At 39.5% G+C, this 20722-nt stretch overlaps 1 protein-coding gene across 9 annotated transcripts in view; it reads left to right on the top strand.

Moving 5' to 3' along the window:
• The window catches only part of CDKL5 (cyclin dependent kinase like 5), a 1213679-nt gene that overhangs the window by 738952 nt on the left and 454005 nt on the right, over positions 1–20722 (top strand). For all 9 annotated transcript variants that reach the window (XM_069204517.1, XM_069204511.1, XM_069204514.1 and 6 more), the window contains exon 6: positions 8646–8782. In XM_069204517.1, coding sequence (XP_069060618.1) covers positions 8646–8782 — 137 coding nt within the window. The remainder of the gene's footprint in view (positions 1–8645; positions 8783–20722) is intronic.

Below are 20722 nucleotides of genomic sequence, written 5' to 3'. Positions count from 1 at the left end.
CAAGTGATAATATTCCCCAGTTAAGTAATCACTAGATTTTCTTTACGTGGTTGGACGCAATATTATAAGTTGGTACACATATTAATCTGTTGTTCTTGGCATCTGTGTGTGATTTTCAAGAGGGCTTCTGGTTTCTCGCTCTTTTCTTAGATTTCTGTACAGTACGTTCCAGGTAACCTCGTTCCCTTAGTTTCTGAGAGCAAATGCGCCTGCTTTTGGTAATCTGTGGTTTTACTGCAATTCCGTCTAAGGCGTAGAAATTGCCCAAATGGCAAATTCTCCCTTAATGGTCTTGGAAACTGTCAAATTTCAGGATTTTATTTTTTTGCTATGTAACCTAGTTACATGGTTATAAAACAAAAAAAAACTCCCAACACAATTAAGCATTGTACACACCCTGGGGGCCCACTCCCCACTGTCCAGAGTAGACAAGTGGATTGTCCCCTCTGTTGGGGGCCAGCTTCTTGGGACCAGGAGAGTTTTGGTTCCCCCCTGCATCGCACCCAGTTACTGGAATAAACAACGAGTAATTATTGACATCAAAAGAGCAAAAATATCAAGAGTTTTCTGAAAGCAGGTTGTCGCCTGCAAGGGAATTGTTTCTCCCACTAGGCACTGCATGCTTCTCGTTATTTGTCTTTTTCTAGTTTGTTGTGGTCTCCATACGTGGCGATCCTGCTGCTCTTCGCTTGGGGCTTGCTGCTCTTCCAGCTGAAAGAGAGACGTAGCCTCTTGTCTGGTGAAGATCAAGGCATCTTTACACTTAAATTGAAACAAGAGGTTCATGTTGAAGCTCTAGCGATACGGTCTATAATGTGATTGTGAATAGCCTTTCGCACTTTTTAAAGATTTCCTTTTAGATAATCTCACAATTTCAATGTCTTGGATTAGAGTCAGGGTAGAGCCACGAGACACATTAGGGTCAGTTCCCCTTGTTGTGTTCATTATATTGACTTTGTCAAAAATAATGAACTCTAGTCAAGACATCAGAGGTGAGTTTATGCAAAATTTGGTATAGACTGAATACTCTGTGCGTGAAGTCCAGGTCAATCTGTAGATCATCTGGGCTCTGAAGGAGTAATCTGAATAGGTCCCGAATTTACTGGGGCATGACTTGTGGTTGAATCCAATCTGGATTGCTCTGATGCGGATATTGTTATAGCATGATCGATTTTCTCCATCTTCCAACTTGTCTGTAAGCCATTAGCATCTTCTCTCTAGTTCGCCCACCTGCATGCTCAGCTCATCATGCTCACGGGCCCCTTCCACTGTGGTGACTTCCAGACAGTCCACTTTCATGTCTAGTCGTATAACATGGTCCACGTCCGCCAGCAATTTAACAAAGCTCTGCTGCACCTGAATCATTTCTGTAGGTGCCACTAAACCTATTTTTGTTGTGTGACTTTGTGGCACTTAGGAAGTCTCATATAGAGCGACCCCTGTGCTCCCTGGGTGGGGCTGTTGCCATTGATGCTTGTTTGTAGGTCCGCTAGGTCTAGAATCTTTAGGAGAATGACACAGTCCAATGCATAATATAAAAAACCCTGGGTCGTCGTGGCTGTTTGCCCCAACTCAAATCAGTCTTCTCTAGGAGCCAGCCCGTTCTGCCTAGACAACGGTGCCTTACCCCCCTCAAGCCTTAAAGCGGCTCTTCTGTGTTGTGCGCACATCGCTGCACCATGCGCATGGCTTAGGAAAGGCCACGTCCTGCTGTTAAGACCCGGCACTCGCTCTCCTCTAGGTCCAGCCATATGTGACTGTAATCGAAGACGTTGCACTGCCCTGGTCTTCAAGGACTGTGCTCAAGGTTAGCAAGGTACAGGCCTCGTTACATGAGTAGTGGGGGCAGTGCTGTTCCCTTTCCCTATGGGTGCCTAGAAGATGGAGGACGCCATTTTGCAGGATCTATTCGGAGCAGGGAAGGTTACTTTGTGGGTCTGTGGTATGGCAACATTCTCAGCAAGCGTTTCAGGAGTTTCTGGACAGCATCTAAGCTGGTGGTTTTCTCTGGAGGGCTGCGTGTCTCACAGAGCTCGGTAAGGACACTTCTACATGGGTCCTTGTAGCCACGCCCCCACACTCCACAATTGAAACAACAGTACTAAGGTCCCATTAGGGAAGTGTGGGAACAAGTTAAGGGGATGACTTGAAAATCAAGTAGAGGGTGGCAGTTGAGGAATATCCGTGTCATGACCACACAAACTTGCCAAGTCAAATCAAAGAAGTGCATGAGAAAAGCAAAGAGATATCCTCAGTGGAGACAGCAAAGCCCAAACTGGAAGAAGGTTTGCAGAGTAATCTTGCGCTTATTTCAAAGGAAGAATCAAGAAGAGAAGATCCAAGATGGCCGCTGTGAGTCCTGAAGGTTAGTTACAGTTCTAGTCTTGCAATCGGTTGGTTGCTAGGTTACGAGCTCTCCAGCTGGAAGCCTTGCACTTCAACTGAGGTCTGACAGGAATCAGCTGTGTGGAGAGAGAGCGCGCTTCAGAACAAACTCCTGTGAGGTAAAATTACATTTGAAGATTATATTACAGAAAACTGATAAATATTGTCAAGGTTTATTCAAAGAGTTTGATAGTAGACCGTTCCCGTGGAAGTCGGCAAGGCTACAGAGTTAATGTATGAATTAACCTTATGTTTACAAGGTTCTTGTTTAAGATATTAAAGTCAAAGAAAAAACGAACTTTAAAAGAGCAAGTATCTACAAATGTCAAGGTTATAAACAAAGGCCAAGTTTAAAGGAGAAACGAACTGTTAACAAATAAGCATTTACAAATTCAATGGTAATAAACCAAAATAGAGTTTAAAAGAGAAACAAACTTAAATAAACAAGCATTTACAACTACAAGTTATCGACAGATGTCGAAGTAAGGAAGGAGAAACTAACTGTAATAAACAAGCATTTACAAATACAAGTTATCAACAAATGTCGAAGTAAGAAAGGAGAAACAAACTTTAATAAACAAGCATTTACAAATACAAGTATTGACAGAAGTCACAATAAGACAGGAGAAATTAAATAACATCAGCTGATTTGAAGAACGCATTATCATCAACTATATATATATATATATATATATAGCAACATAAAACCAATCTCTAACAAAGGTTGAGAAGTTCTTCCAGAATCAGTAATAAGCTTTTTTTTAAGAAGAGCTATCATTTATAGAGAGAAGCAAGGCTACAGAGAACTCAGGGTGAGTGAAGAAATAATAGAATTAAAGAGAATTAAGTGTTGAGAGTAGAAAGTGAAAAACTGATGTTTTATGTCCCTAGTAATTGCGACTGTGACTCTTGCATGTGCTGTATCCAATCTTAGATGTGAATAGGCAGACGAGTACTGGCGTTCATCATCTCCGTGGCAGTCTCTCTACCATCCCATTCCCCTTTCCCCCTCCGGGGTACTCAGCACGAAGGATTAATATTAGTTGTGAGTAGCTCGGGTCGGGACTGAGGAGTTATCTTCTGCTTCTGAGGAAATCGAATTGAAGTATCCTGACAATCCGCGACATTCAGCTTGTAGAGACATCTAGGTCAGGCAGTGACAAATCATGAATGGTTAAACTGTTGGAGTGGTCTGTAAAAGAGTAGACATTCACCCCTTACGCTGTTTACACTGCAGTGAGTACATCTAGTCATATGTATGCATCATGTACATTCACCCTTATCTAGCTAGAGGCTAATGCCAGAGATCTTTCTGACCAGTTAAACTACAATGGTTATCCAAGTAGTATGTAAACAATCCTAAATTATACTTAGTAAGGAACAGGGAACATGAGGAAAAAAATTAAAACATGCTTGCTAAAACAGGTGTAAAAATCTATATGACGCATTACTAAAACCCCTAACTGAAGTAGTGGACCCACTAAGGACAGATTGCCAAAGAGGTGCATAGGAATAGAAGTAGGCAGTGTGCTCACTCGAAACATTGACAATATGAACAGGGTTGGGGCTGATAGTTTAAAAAATAGTAAAAATAATTTACAATTCTGTGGTGACCCTCTAGGACTGGAGACTAGCCTTTTGCTGGAGAAGTCATTGGCTTTCAAGCCAAAAAATCTAAGCTCCAATCGAAAGGTTTTGGAGCCTTCAATTTCAGATGTATCGAAAATGACAAATAACTACGAATGAAAGCAAACTCATCTTATTATTTACACGCAATTGGCAGGATTCTGTCCTTATTTGTGTTCCTTTATTTTTTATTATTCCACTCAGTTAAAGTTCGAAGACCATAATTACCACTTCCTCTTATCACTTTCTCCACTTTTCTGCTTACCATCTCTCTCACTCTCATCCACTCTCTTTGCCTAGCTGCTTTCTTGCCCAACGCCGACTCTTGCATCACCCATTCTTGTCCTTATCCACCCATTCTACTCATCCTCACCAGTTACCCATACACTCAACTCATAGCCACTCTCTCACTTCCCCACCCCTTCTCGCTTCTTCCACTGTAGTGTGCTCTACTCTCCCCCTCTCTCTGTTTTCCCATACTCATGTGGTCATTCTGACTTCGGCAGTCTTTTCCTAAGACCGCCGACGCTGCAGGCGCCAGAAGTGCTGGCGGTCTTCGGACTGCCATATTACCAGTACTGAAGGGTTTCCGCCACAATTTGGGTGGGAATCCTCCAGTAGTCGTGCAGGCGGTCGGAGGCACAGAGGATGTTCCACCGATGGCCGCACCTCGCCAAAAGGACCCCGCCAGCCATATTACAATCTGTAAGTGTCCTCCGCAAGAGGAGGGGGGTGGGGTATGTGAATGGATGTGTGTGTGAGTGTGTGTATGTGTGTCATGAATGGTGATGGTGATGTGTGGGTGAATGTGAATGTGAATGCTGGGTGGGTGTGCGTGTGTACATGCAAGTAGACAAGGGTGGTGTGTGTGTATGTATGTTGAGGAAAGGAGGGGGTGGAAGATGGAGTGTGTGTGGGGTGAATGTAGTGAGTGGGGGTGTTGTGCATGTATGTGTGTATGGATTTGGGGAGGTGTGTGTGTGCATGTGAGTGTAAGGGTGTTGTGAGTGAGTGTCAAGGTGTATGTGTATGGGTGAATGTGTGTATATGGGGGCTAAGTAGGGGGATGGGGGTCAGGAGTAAGTAGGTGTTTGCTGGGGTGGGGGTCACTACTGGTAGTGGGGGGTGGAGGGGGTTACTGGTGTGTTCGGGGAGGTGGGGGTGAGAATGTTGTAAGGGAAGGGGGAGGGCGGGGGAGTCATCTACCGGTGACAGAAATGCAAATTCCTGTCGCCGATAGCTTTTCCACCAGGGATTTTGTGGCAGTGCTACCGCCGCGAGATTCCTGGCAGAAAGGGGACTTGTGATTGTGATTTGTGATACCCCCTGCGGTACTAGGTGGACAGCCCGGTTGGAGATGTTTATCTCCAGCCCACAGGTCTGACCGCCCTGGCAGTAAGCATGGGAAAGTGGCAGTTTGGCACAGGCCAAACCGCCACACTCATAATGTGGTGGTCTTCACTGCGGCCCTGGGGGTCTTTGGACCGCCAGGATCGGAATGACCACCTCAGTCTCACTATTTATAAAATGAAAATTTTCATTTTTTTAAATACCTGAAACAGAAATAAGGGAATACATTCCATTCATTAGCATTCTGCTAAAGATGAATTCTAATACTGTAACTCCCTGATCCACCTCTGGTTCTCGCCTTCCTCTCTTTCACCTCAGTATTAACACACCTACTGATCCACTCTCTCACCCTATACGCTAGCTCGTACCCACATCTAACTTTGTGCATCCCCTTTATTTACTCTTGCATCCCCAGCCACTCTTGTGCACCCAATGCACTCCCTTCCACTTCCATCCACTCTCCCAGCTCTCCATCTACTTTATTGCCAATCCTCTCACCCTATCCAGTACCTCACCACTCTCCTCTCCATGCTCTTGTCCCATGAACTCATTTAATCTTCTCTCATCCCATCCACTGTCATCCCCATCCACTCTTAATACCCATCCATTCTCTCCAGCATCCTCACACTTTCCTCATCCGCATTCTCTCATTCACCATCTACACAATCGCCCCATTGCGCTCACCACAGATCCACTTTCTCCCTACATCCACACTCATACTACACATTCACCCCCTCACATGCATTCATACTTGTTCAATAACATCAAAAGAAAATTCACAAGCAGACATATTGCTCTGTTTCCACAAAAATATGAAACTGTAAGGATTAATGTTTCAGAATTAGCCACCTTAGGGGTGCATATTTTGTTCTGTCCTATATTCACCTGAAAGCACTGATTGAAGATTAAGAACCTATCTCATCTTTTAACAAGAAATGTCTTTCTTTTCTGTTTGGTAAATTTATTTTATTACATTTACATAATATTTTCTGCCTCCAACAGACTGCCCCGGTGCTGTGTGAGAGGCATGCTATGGACACTTTCACAACCAAACATTCCCTGAAATATACATAGACCTTCACTGAATCACACTGGCCTTTAAAAAACAATCTAGGGACTTCACAACAGTCTGGTGCTGCTAAAGGGTAGGTAGATTTGGTCAGTCAGTCTCCTATCTAGCTCTATTTGACAATGAAGTGACTGCGATTGCCCTATGCTTACTTTTCAGAGCGCCTATACAAGCTCACTTTTAATGCACCGTCAATGACAGTGGCCTTAGAATCACATTAAAAAAGGCAGTGGGACATTGCAGAGGCTTGGGGAATGTTAGTGGTGAAAGTAGCAAAATGACAAGGGGCCAAACTGACACGCTGGGTAAGGGTATCATGGAAGGAAGTCAGTCACATGCGGACTTCTCTCTTCAGCCCGTTTTCTTGGAGATTGGAAAAAAGGATGTTGTTGTTGACTGTGTCAGTTGGAGCTGATAACTCTATTAATATCGGTGCATTATCATTGTTAGTGTCAGCAGCAATGATTGTCATCCAGCACAGTCGCTTTGTGACTGTTACCAGGGCGAAAATCGGGCTGTCGCTTGTCCAGTTTACCAATGGTTTCAAGATTAGTGCAAATTGTTTTGTAACACATGAGGACTCACGAACTGTGGTTATGGCTGGTACTTACATGAAAGCAGGGGTGTAGCAAGGGTGCAATGAACCGTAATGCAAGAAAGGATGAAGTGGGCCTTTCGTATCCATGGACCTCAGTGCCTCTAAACCTGCTACACTAATGGTAGCTACAAGTCCCTAAATTCCTCATTCTTTGTCTAATTTCTCCTCCCTCTGTCCCACTCTGATTGCTGTCCACCTCTCACACTCTTCGCTCCCTATCCCTTCCTCTCTCTTCCCCTTTAATGCCTTTCTCTTACTTTTCTAACCTCGTTCTCCTTAAACCGCTCTTCTTTACCTTTCTGCTCTCCACCAGTTCTCCCATATCATCTTTTATGTGTCCTACCCAACTTCCTCTTAAGCTATATGTGTACACATCTATATCTTATCTTCACTTCTTCTAGCTTCCATTTTCTTCCTCCTCCTCTTTCCACAATATCCTTAGTCATCCTAATTCCATGAATAATTTGCGTGTGATTCTTTGCTCAAGAAATCTAATTGTCAGTGGTTAATAAACATTGTTTTAAGTGTGCTGGCATGCCTTTCTTTCAATTCATGACTCCTTTGTTCTCTCACGCTCCACTTTTAAATGTAGTCTTTTTGGTTAATATCATGTCAGCGTGAAGAGTTAGTGAACGTTATTTTATTTTTGTCTTGGGAAATTAATAATTACTTAGATTGCTTGACAACTAGTTTTCCTTATTTAGGTATGAATTTTTATAACCTCCATTGTGTTTTTTCAGTGAATATCAGGCTTGTCTTGTGATACGTGATTTCACTTTCCTAAATATGTTGCATTTGAGTTAAGGGGATATCTCTTGCCTTCCCAAAATGTGTACCCATTTGAAATATGTTTGCCAAATCTGATAATAAACACATTTTCCCAAAGCATTAATGTGAGTGTAGTTTCAAGACCTAATGCTTAATATGGCAAATAGTTCATCATATACAGTTAGCTTTAATCCCAGTTTAGTACTTGCTCTTCGCATCTCTTCTCTCTTGGTAAACCGAGGAAATAAGCTCCCAGCAGTTACCTGACAATAAAAAGAGGTAGGAGCAAGAAAGGTTGCTTGCCCAACTGCTTCATCAGTGTTGATGTTCCATTGGTATTTTAACACTACCCGTGCTCATTCTCCAGTCCTAATTCAGATTTGGATTTCTAAAGTGCGCTGATCTACACTCTCAGAACTGAAGTCCACTGGTGACGATTCTTTTTAAGTTGTATAATAAATACATTTTCTCGTGCTTCTTTAATTCCTGTGACTATATTTGCTAATAGGAGCTCATGACCGAAGAGTACAACCTTGTTAGTTTGTTGCCTTTTCTTTTGTTATCATGACCTTTGCTGAAACTAGTCGTTGACTGTTCTTATCAGTGTACTTTTCAGGCTGAGGCCACATTGTAAAAGATGGAAAGTTGAGGTTTATAGCTTCATGGTAATTCATGCTAGTTGTGTATGACTGTATGTTAAGAAGAATGACGGATGTAAAGTGGAAAGTAAAACATAAATCCTTTTTGACTGTATGTGGTTGAAAGCTAACACTTTATAGGGCTCATAAGATCTCAAAAGTTTATTTATTAAACATGTGTTGCTAAATACTGTATACTTCTCTCCTCCAGAAAATGAGGAAGTCAAGGAAACGACATTGCGAGAACTTAAAATGCTTCGTACTTTGAAACAAGAAAACATAGTGGAGTTGAAGGAAGCATTTAGAAGAAGAGGAAAACTATATTTAGTCTTTGAATATGTGGAAAAGGTAAGTAATATTATCTGTTTGTTATAACTTTGTTTCTACAAAGGTAGCTTTTATCTTTGTTCCTGTTGGTTTGAAAGACTTAGCAACACTGCCAGCTACGAGGAGATAGACCACACAATATGAAACAGGGCAAAAAGTAACATTTAGCACTAAAAAAGTAATCGCACTTGCACAAATCACTAAATGCCTTTTTGCCTGTGTGTCTTCTGTATTATCTAATGTGAGGCCCTCTAATAGTTGGCTTTAAATACCTGACAGATTGGGGAAGCATTTTGGGAGGTGAGGGGAATGAAAGGTCCTTCATGTAGGAGAAAGGTTCTAATGTTCCCTGAACTGCCCCCAGAAACAGTGGACTGAAGGAGATTTCTAAATGGCTTAGCGATGTTGACACATACTGGGAAGTTTCTGATAAAGTTATACACGCACATGCCAGGTGTCAAGTAAAAAAAATAAAAAGTGACCAGAAGCACAGTGGAACATGCTTTGTTGATACAGGTGCTCGATCCTCAAGAGATATTTAATGTAACAAGGACACAGATGTAACATATACTTCGACATATAAAGCGTGTAGTTATGTAAACATTATGTTCAACGAGATTATATGATCTCATTGTACAATGATGTGCACCAGATGGGCGTTTCTTATTTAAATCTGCTTAGATGCACATTTTAGAATGATTTATTCTAACAATAGGTTATTTTGTGCTTCCACGCATATGTTTTGTTTTGTAAAATGTCTCTGCAATCCTTTAAGCATATGTTTATGCCTTAAGTCATTTGAGTTTTACACTGGGTAAAATCTGCAATATTTCCTAAAACATACCAGTTTGTGAATGTTACAAATTAAAGGTCATTGTAAAAATGTTGGAAATGTAATAGATAGTGTAGATGGGAATGCACTAAATTGCTATTTTAAACAATTATTAAACTGTTTTAACAGCACAGGAATTCAGGGATTGCTGGGTGTTTGCTTAAACAGTACCATTTACTTGAGTTTGTTACTGTGAACAATTGACATAAAGGATTTAAATTCTAAGGAGGCGATTTACAAAGATAACTTTACACACGAGGAAATATACACATCTAAATTTACTCAAACTTTATAGTAAATGTATTACTTTTGGCTATTCGCCATTTCAGGCGTAACATTACTACAAAGTGTAGACTTAAATTGTTTCACACCCTTAAACAGGGTGGGGCCAGATTATAAATTTACCACAGCCATAAAAAGACCTGGAGTAAGTCCAGCACCATACATGGCCAACCACTGATATTACAAAAACAACCCATAGAAAATAATAGAGAAAAAATCCTAAAATAGTACCCAATGTGAAATAATAAAAAAAAAAAATTGATTTCGACTTTTTAAAAATATACATAATACAATCCAGTGTTATAAAGTTCTGTATAATTAACTGCTTATTAATATTTCTTGATAAAAAAGTTGAATTGCTGTTTTTTAATTTAAAAAAACGAATGTAACTTCTTAAACATAATTACTTCAATTTAAATGAATTCTATAATTAACTATGTCATTTTAATACATATTAGGTAAATACAAACATTTTACTTTAGGTGTTTTTAATATGTTTTTAAAATTCATTTTTCTTAATTTAATGAATTTAAGAGAATTAATTATGTAACTGAAAATTAAGCTGGAATACATTGATTGTTGTGGGTCCTTTTTTGTCTATAGTAAATTCAGAAGTGCAGTTTGTTAACAGCAGTGGGCTTACTCTTTAGTTTATGTTTGGGTGTTTGTCCCTCCCTAAAAACCTCGTTATTCCTCCCTAATGCCTTTCCATTTAGTAGTGAGTATTCTTTATCCAGTCACTTTCCCTGGTTCTTCCCACATTTACTACTAAGTAAACATACATGTGTGGGGATCTACCCATAGAAAAGATGAGGTGAATATTTGCTCTCATAGATTTGTGAATTGTGTTTTCTAGAAATTAAGTAGTACTACTATAGTACTGCTTTACATGCTACAAAATGGTGTTTGTGAATCAGTACTTTGTGGCAGCAGAGTTTGTGCAGAATTCAGTTCAGGCTAAGAATATTACCAGAGTTGTGATTTCAACGTTGTTTAGTAGGGCTGTGGCTTTGGCTGTTGCCGAACAGGTATGTGTCAGAAACATTGAAGAATGTGTTAAATCATGTGTGGTACAATGATGAAAATCAAAGAATACAATAAGTGTATGGTGAACAACATTGATAGCTAGAGATGTATGTGATGAGCATTGGGAAAACCACCACACTAAAGTTAAAAGAGGAATCATAACTGCATATATGATAATTCTATTACTCCAGATTCTTGTGAATCGCCTGCATCAATAAAATTAACCAAGCTTTGCAATGCGCTACTTAACCTCCTGTAATACCTCTTTGTGGATTAGTTGTGTAAACGAAGACTGTAGACTTTGTGTATACATCTTTTCCTCCCCCAATTTAGGTTTATGACATAATGAAGGAATCATTAAAAAGAGACTTCACCCAGCAATGCTCATGCATTCATCTATGTATATATATATATATATATCTATATCTTTTGTCCATAGTAATTGACTTATGTCACTCACATGACTGAAGGGAAAGGTGCGGCTATATATGCCTCTGCCTCAGAGCTGTCTGTATAGCATCTAATTTGGGTGGTGCCTGCACTTTCCGTTCAATAAAATTAAACAAGAAGAGAAAAACGTAAGAACACCAAAAAGGATAATACAGGATGGAGTATGATGATAATTGTGAAATGTTATTGGAAGATCTCTTTATGAAAAATTTGGGAAGATCCAACAAACAGCCTCATAATGCATTTAACAAGGATGGATTAAAATCTAAGTTTATGATGTTGGAGAAATTGAAGAAGCAAGAGCTGGCCAAGTGGTGGGATGGAGCCACATTGAAGAAGTATATAGAGAATAAACTGATACCGAGAGAACTTTGAATTCTGCTATTTCCTAATTTTGAGGATTTAGAGGAAGATCTTCTACAAAAATGGAAAGATGGTCTATATGAAGCATCGTATAAAATGATGGAGATTTTGGTACCTAATTCACAAAGAAGAGTAAAGAAATTAAGAGAGGATATCAAGTGTTTAGAGAAAGAAATTAGGGAATTAAATCTTTCAGAAGCCACACAGAAGAATTATGAAATCCTAAAAAAGGAATTATCTTGTTATCAGGTGTATTTAAAAGACGAAAAAACAAAAGAAAATTAATTGTGATGATATTTGATTATGCAAGAGGATGTATTTTTACTTTTGCAAGGAGATATGATGACATTAATGTTAAGATGGGTTCCACGATTATTGATCGTTCTAGACAGGTCAGTACATCGTCTAGTAGTATTTTTGTTTCTTCCTATGATAGTGATCCAGGAGAAGGAACCAGTAATAGTGGCATAACCGGAATAAAGTCAACTTTTTTATGCGAGGTACAAAGGTATAGACTAGGCAACCAAAGGAGAGTGGTCCAAACAAAAGATACAGGACCAGGAGAGGGGGAACGAAACACAATGGCAAAGGCAGGAGTACAGACAAGACAACAGGCAAAGAGTCTAAGAGGGGAGAAAAAATAGAAACTGAGGTCAGACACATTGACTTGTTTACCGAAAAGATAAATGAAGAAAATGTTACCAAGGATCTCAAGATTATCAATTTATCTTCAAGAATTCTCAGTGAGGAAGAAAATAAAGTTTTGAGCAAAGGCTTAGGTTTTTGCCCAAGTGAAAAATGTAACTTTGTTGATTTGCACATAGATTTATTTAAGTTTGTAAGAAATCTCAAATTAAAGAAATATTTTGATGAGCATCCTATAAAGAGTCAGTGTTTATCAAGTTCCTCAGAGATTTGCAATTTCACGATTGCAGACTTAAGTGACATACATACTGTTGCCACTCTAGATAACTCAGAAGAAGCAGTAGACCTTTTTCAGCTTGCAAGTGATCTTAATATTCAAGAGAATTTCAGCACGCAAAGCCGCTTTGAATTACCATCTAAATTCATGCCTCCCAGTACTCAGGATAGTTTTATCGATGAATTTCATCGAAGAGTAACTAAGGATTTACATAAAATTGAGGATACACATTTTAAAAATGGGAAATGTAGGCATGACTTTAATTTAACAATAAGAAAGAAGGGTATTTTGACTAATTTAAAAAATGATTCAAATGTAGTCATGCGCGAGGCTGATAAGGGTGGCAATATTGTACTTATGAATAAGGGTGATTATTTGAAAGAAATTGAAAGGTAACTTTCTGACAATACTTGTTATGAGAAATTGGACAATAATCCAACAATGGAGATACAAAGATCAATTAATGCCAGACTTTTGGATTGGCATGAATCTTGTCTACTCACAGACGACGAGTATAAATATCTAAAGATATGCCATCCTAAATTCCCATGTATATATATTCTCCCCAAAATCCATAAATCTGGTATGTTTCCAACAGGGAGACCCATTATTTCTAGCAATGGGTCTCCTACTGAACATATGTCAGAATATGTAGATAGTTTTCTACAACCTCTTGTCAAGTACCTACCCTCATACTTAAGAGATAGCAAGGATTTGCTCAATAAACTAGAGGATTTTTTTGGGATGATATGGATCTTTTTTTTGTAACTATGGATCTGGAACGTTTATATACATTAATTCAAACTGAATGTGGTTTGGAAGCATTAAGATATTTTCTTTATAAACGTAATGCGAGTCTCCTGGAACATACGCACATGTTGCTGGATATGGCCAGGTTGATTTTGACTAATAATGCTTTTCTATGTAACACAATGTGGTTTTTACAGAAACAAGGGACAGCGATGGGCTCCAGGTTCGCTCCCTCATATGCTAACCTTTTCATGGGTTTGTTTGAGGCTGAGCACGCCTGGGGACGTCAAGCATTTTAATTGATGAATAATATTATTTTTTATGGTCGTTACATTGATAACATCTTCATCATATGGAATGGGAGTTTAACTGATCTCCTGGCTTATCATGCTTTCTTGAACGAAAACAGATTTAATGTGAAATTGACTTTAAAATATGACACACAAACTATTGAATTCCTAGATTTACAACTTTATGTGCACAACAATGTTATCCATAGTGATATTTTTAGAAATGCTACAGCCTGTAACAGTGTATTGCAAGCCACGAGTGCACATCCTAGAAAGACAATTGAATCTATAGTATATGGCGAAATGGTAAGGGCCAGACGTAACTGTAGTCAAGATGAACTGTTTGAAAGGAGACTACTGGCCATAGATCTTGAATTTCGCAATGGAGGATATGATGAAGGTGTTCCTAGAAGGGCCAAACAAAAATTAAGGGACTGGATAGAAAGTTCACCTTGAAAGAAGATCATAAAAAGAGTGAGAACAAAAAGAAAAATAGGCACATCAATAAGAAATGGAAGATATGTTTTGTTCCGAAATACAATCTATACAGCAATCATGTCTTCAATGTACCAAAGAAAAATTGGCAAATTTTAAATTCACTCACACTGTCAGAAGGATTTTTACCCAAAAAGCCCCAAATAGTTTATCGTAAGGGCAAAACATTAAAAGATACATTATGTACCAGTTACATAAAAGACAATCAGAGGAAATCAAAAGCTGAAACATGGTTACCAGCTAAACCGTTAGGCTTCTATATCTGTGGGGGATGTTCAATATGTAAAATGGGTGTTAACAAAATACAGTGATTCAGATATAATACCTGGGTGGAATATACTGTCAATTCTTTTATCAACTGTAACACCACGTATGTGATATATGTGATAGGATGTTCATGTGGGAAATTATATATAGGCAGCAGCATTCAAAGTCTTAAAACAAGGTTGCTGGAACATGTGAGAGCTGTAAAATATGGTGATGTCAGATATCCTGTGGCCATTCATATACAACAGGTCCATCCCACAAATACCCAGATTTGGTTTCATGGTATTGAGCATGTGCCCCAATGTGGGGGGGGGGGGGAATAGGGAAATTATACTCAGGCAAGCTGAGGCAAGATGGATATGTCATTTGCGAACTGTAAATGAAGGATTGAATGTAAATAATGAACTTTATGATTTCTTAGGAATTTGAATTTGGAAGAGACAAGAGGGATCAAATGATATGTGTTGATTTTAGAGTGCTGTATATGATGAATGGTAATTTAGATATACTATCGACATATTTTACATTCATAAGATTCTAATGAAATTAATTGGTGCTAAAGGTGGAGTTTTAAATTTGATTTGTCTCACCCTTGCGCCCCTATACAGCAATAGATTTGTGTCACCGAACTTGTAAAGGTATCATTGTATGGGTGCTACATATACATAGGATATACGAAAATTTGAGATAAATTTATTCAAATGTCATCTATGTTTTTGCTTTTGGACTGAGGTCAATTGGCAAGTAACACAAATTTTATGTGGCCGCCATGAGCAAATATATTCAAATATGGCCGCCACATATACACACAAAGGAATGAATATTGAGGAAAACTAATTATGAACCAAACAAGACCTTATAAGGGTGATGGTGGCATATTAGTTTAGGATTGAGTGCTTTCATCTTGTAGGTCAAAATTGGACACACAAAAAACTCTTGTGTCTTTGACTTCGAAAAGATTTGAGCAGTTTATTTACTATGAGTCGTAAATGGCTGTCTTGAACAAGCGTATTTAAATATGGCCGCCATATATATATTCAATGAAAGTGAATTCAAGAGAAATTGATTGTAACTAAATTAGATCAAACAAGGGCAATGGTGATATAATACACTTGGATTTGGTGCAACTATTTTATAGGTTAAAAATGAATATTTAATAAGATAATTTTGTTCTTGTTTTCGGGCCGACTAGCGCCGGTAAATGATCAGAATCCAAAATGGCCGCCATGAGTAAACGCATTTAAATGAGGATAAATAAATAATGGTTCAGTGTTTCATATAGGAGAAGTAACTAGATTCAATAACTTTGGACTTATAATTTATATAGGCAAATAATTGAACTTATCTGTGATTTAATTATCAAACTCATTGAATTTAAGAAGATCGAGACCACTTGAAAATGGGGATCAAATTGACGTGTTGCACATTTCAAGATGTCTGCCAAAATTGCATGTATGGATAAGAGTTCTAAAAAATCCACACAGGTGATGATAATGAAGGGATGCCATAAAAGCGGCGAGTTTGAACATGAGAAGATTTGCTTCTCTGTTGCCGTATCGGAATGCTTTTAGAGGAATAATCAGTTTGACTTGCGAGGTAGGAGCTTCCCCATGAAATTATACGCATCTAAATTAATTAAAAAAAAAAAAAATCGAACACCCTAAAATAAATAAGGTATTTTAGTATTTTGAGATCTAGTGTAATAGGATTGTTCATATTAAATTTGGTGAAAATAAACGTTGTCACACATGTTTATGTACTGTACCCTTGAGTTCCATTGTGGGGATTTAAATTAATATGGCTGCCACATTTTGGAAATAAAGCCATTAATTTTGACGTATAATGCATGTGATCTAACAATGTTGGATATATTGAATACACCTTAGCGTTACGTGTATGAGATCTTTGATAGTATCTCTTAAATATGTTTGTCGGGTTACAAATATGAAGTAAATATTTTAATTTGAAGATCATTGATGTTATATCGACTCTTAAAATATGTTTTTGAGGTCCCTGATGGTGATCGAATTCAGTGAGGTTGCTGCTTACCATTTATTATGTTTAAAATATAAAAAACAAAAAACAAACATTTTAGTTTGGAGACCGACACCTTTAAAGCCATATTAATAGGCATCCTACGGTTATACCATACAGCACTAAGTATCGTATTTCATGAATAGATTGTAAGAGGCATGTTAGATCTTAGTTGACATTCTTGGTCTTATGTGAAGAGAGGACGGTGTTGAAATATAAAAAAATATATTATTTATGGACAATAGATGTATAAATGATTGTTTATTATTTATTAAGAATATTATGGCTTGGATCAGTTTGAATTGAAATTCTATGGAAGATCAATTAATTTTATGTTGTTTCTCCATTCGTATTTTGGGTTAAAATAGAGAATGCTAATAATCGCACATGGACTTGTAAATCAGCATATAGGCGGCATGAGAATTGGTTAAATATAGGATTAATTATAGGTGTATTTATGCAATAATTTTAATGTTTATTTTTTCTTTGTATAGTTTTTTTCTTCTTTTTATTAACTTATGGTTATTTATATTTGTATGCTTTTAGCCCTCAAGAAGTCCTTTGGGACGAAACGCGTTGGCTATGGCAATTTTCACTGCACATGGAGTTACATATAGATATTAACAAGTGAACTAATAAAACTATCAATGTAAAAAGAAGATGTGGTTGATGAAATAATATATACACTTAGTGTTGCATAAGGATGTGAAAATATATAAGGAGATCTTCTCTCTTCCACAATTCGATGATTTTTTTTACATAGTCTTGCTTCACAATGATAGCACCTTGAGTTTTGGTGATTGAGGATTAGGGGGCTGGTATTCTGGACTCGTTCACAATTTGTCCATAGTAATTGACTTATGTCACTCACATGACTGGAGGGAAAGGTGCGGCTATGTATGCCTCGGCCCCAGAGCCGTCTGTATAGAATATATATATATATATATATATATATACATATATATATATATATATATAAAGAAATGTTCTAGTTAGGTAAAAAGGTCATAACCGCATAATATTTTAAACCACTGAATTCCACCATGTGGGTTCGCAGATTCTCCACGTATTTACTGATTTTTTTTTTTTAATGTTTTTTGGCCCTAGGTGGGGTCCCTCGGGGAACCCACCACCAGGCCTAGAAGGTCAGGGTATTCCTACCCTGTTCCTTATGTCTTTTTGGTCCTGAGTCCTAAGACGGCTGCCTTGACGAGGTGGTGGCAGCCGGTCAAATCTCAATTTGAGATCTGTCAGCATCTGCCGAGCCTCCTTGCCCCTAGGTATACAATGTTGTTCAGCATTAATTGCTCAAAAACTACTGAATGGATTTACACCAAAAGCACTCTGTCCGGACCTAGATCTAGCTTACTGCCAAATTTGGTGTAAATCCATTCTGCGGTTTAGGCTATAGCTGTGTCTAAAGTTCCTATGAAAAAATGAAGAGGGAAAACACTTGTTTGGACACCTCTCCCCCTCCCCCCCCCCCAATTTCTCAGCCCCTGCTTAATGGATCACCCCAAAACCTCCCATACTCAAAGTAGGGAAAAATAGCACTTTTTTGGAAAGTTTTGTAGAGATTTGTCCGGAGGCGCGAAAGTTATTAGCAACACAAAAAATGCATTTCTTATGGGAACACAATCCTAACTATAACTCCCCAGTGGTGATCACCAGTTCATTGAAAAAAACAGAAAGTTTTTAGGCTTTGATGGATGATATATTTAGAATAAGATATTTCTGCACAAATTGAAAAGAAAAATTTATTTGTGAATTAAAAATAATAAGATCACCTTTCAGTATGAGCCTTAAACATTTTCATTTAAACAAAAAAAGAAAGGAGGGAAATGTCCAGGGATACACCTGGACTCGAGCCCTGAAAGCTCAGTTGGAAGGTATGTGACCTTCACACTTGAGCTATTCTTTTTTTTCTTTAATAATAGTTTTTTTTAGGTTTTTAGCCCTTTACTGTCATTGGGACCCCGGAGGAGGCCTTCGGGCTCCCCAGCGGTCCCTAATGATTTTTGTTGTTTATTATATTATATGCCCTCTCCGGGCTATCTGGGACCATGGGGGAGGAAATGTTAAGACCTCCCCCACAGTCCCATTGCTCCAGCAACCAAGGAGCTTTTTTGAGTAGCAGCTCCATGGTTGCTGGAGAAATGTTTTCATCTGTTGTCTCTGCACGCATATCTGCGTGCATGGAAGACAGATGAAAACTCTTCTTTCTGACAATGGGACCTGTTTGACAGAAAGTGGAGTATTTGCTGTGACTCAGCTGCAGCTGTCAAAGCTGTAACCACGTCACAGCAAATCGCTATGGTTCGGGGTTGGGCACCCCAGAACATAGCAGGAGCCGGCCCTGCGGGGGTGGTGGTCCCGGGGCTATCAGTGGCTCCTCGAGGGGGGGCCGCATGGCCCCCACTCCAATGTGGAAGAGGCCCAGGGAGGTGGTGTTCCCCGAGGCTACAGGGGGCAGCGCACCCCCCCACACACAATGAGATCAATGCCCTGGGGTGGTGGTGGTCCCTGGGGCTGCCAGGGGGCCTCACAGCCCCCGTACCAAATTTGACTAATGCCCCATGGAGGTGGTGGTCCCTTTTTCTTGGCCCCTGCTTGGCAGATCAGCCCCAAAGTTTCCAAACAGCAGCTGAAGTGAGCGTCATATTTTCTTGGAAAATTTTGTGAAGATTCATGAAATGGCGCAAAAGTTATTAGCAAAACAAAAAAACTATCTTTCTATAGAAACTTTGGCCTTCATTATGATGATGGTGGTTCGGCCCGCCATGCCGGCAGTGGAAGCTGAAGCCAGCATGGTGGGCCGAACCGCCATATAATGAACATGGTGACGTCCGCCAGCGGCAGCCGTCACCCACTGCCAGGCTCCCGCCGTCAGGCAGCCTGGCAGCGGGATGAAACACCATCCGCCAGAGTAGTGGTGCTACCCTGCGGATAATGTTTAATGTCCCGCCAGCCTTTTCCTGGCGGGATATCCCTCCAGGAAAAGGCTGGCGAGGGGGTGCCCCTGGGGGCCCCTGCACTGCCCATGCAATTTGCATGGGCAGTGCAGGGGCTCTGGTGCAAAGCCCCGTCGCACAGGTCACTGCCCGATTTTCTGGCAGTGATCTGCGCAACGGGTGTAACTGCACCTGCTGCACAGAGGCATTGATGGCGGCTCCATGTGGAGCCGCCGTCAATGTCCCAGCGGATCCTTTCTGTGGGCCAGCCGCCCGCCGGTCCACAGAAATGTTCATAATGTGGCCAGTGGGGTTCCGGGTTCGCTGGCGGTGAGTGTTTTGACCACCAGCTTTTCTATTTCGCAGATTGCTGCTTTAAGGCCCTTGCTGTATTGGATTCGGCTCTGGATAACAGATGCCCTGTCTCCATTTCGTTGTGGGCTTCTCAAACTGGTGGGCAGTAACACTATCAGTAAAACAAAATGGTGTACTTATGTCAAAGATTCCTTATTCCATCTAGGTTTTGGGTCCTATTGGTCAGACCCTTCTTCTATTCCCAAAAATGCTGTGCAGCTATTGAAGGATGCTTTTTGGCACAACGCTCAGATTGTGCAATTTACTAAGATTGTTCCGTTGTCAATGTCTGATAATTATTTATCACTCAAATGCCACTATGAATTTGAGCCTTATATGGATATAGCATTATCTCCATTTGCGCGAGCTCTTTTTGTTAGATTCAGAATAGGGTCCCTCCCTTTGTGTTCCCTAGCGTACAATTGGCATTGTTCCACTAATAGTTCCAAGCTCTGCCCGATGGGCTGCCAATGTGATGAGTCTATTTCACATGTTCTCTTTTATTGTCATGCATATCGCAAACAAAGAGCTTGTTGGATTATCCCGCTCTGCAAATCTATAGGCGCCAGGTCTCATTTGTATGCTGAGAGAATTTTTAAATCTGATCCATCTGCCGAGGTAGTTTTACCAGTGGCAAAATTCCTCGAATCAATCTGGCGCCTCAGACTAGCAATTTTAAAGAATAAGACTGGATAGCTAATTTTAAGATCTATGTATGCACATTAATTGACTTCTTGATGTCTGATTTTAGTATTTAACTTTTAATATTAAGATACTGTTTTATTGCATTATTGAACACCCATTGGCATAGGGAATAGGGTCCTTGTTGTGTGGTACACTCTGCATTTAGGAGATATATATTGTGATCATTCTGTTCGAATTTTAACTCTTTATTATCTCTTTTACATTTTTAATGTGTTTATATTTTTAAGTGTTTTACCAATT

The sequence above is a fragment of the Pleurodeles waltl genome, chromosome 8 (genome assembly GCF_031143425.1).
Source record: "Pleurodeles waltl isolate 20211129_DDA chromosome 8, aPleWal1.hap1.20221129, whole genome shotgun sequence".
NCBI classification, from domain to species: Eukaryota; Metazoa; Chordata; class Amphibia; order Caudata; family Salamandridae; genus Pleurodeles; species Pleurodeles waltl.
Note: the sequence above shows the minus strand (reverse complement) of the source record. Positions and strands in the feature narration are given on the sequence as shown.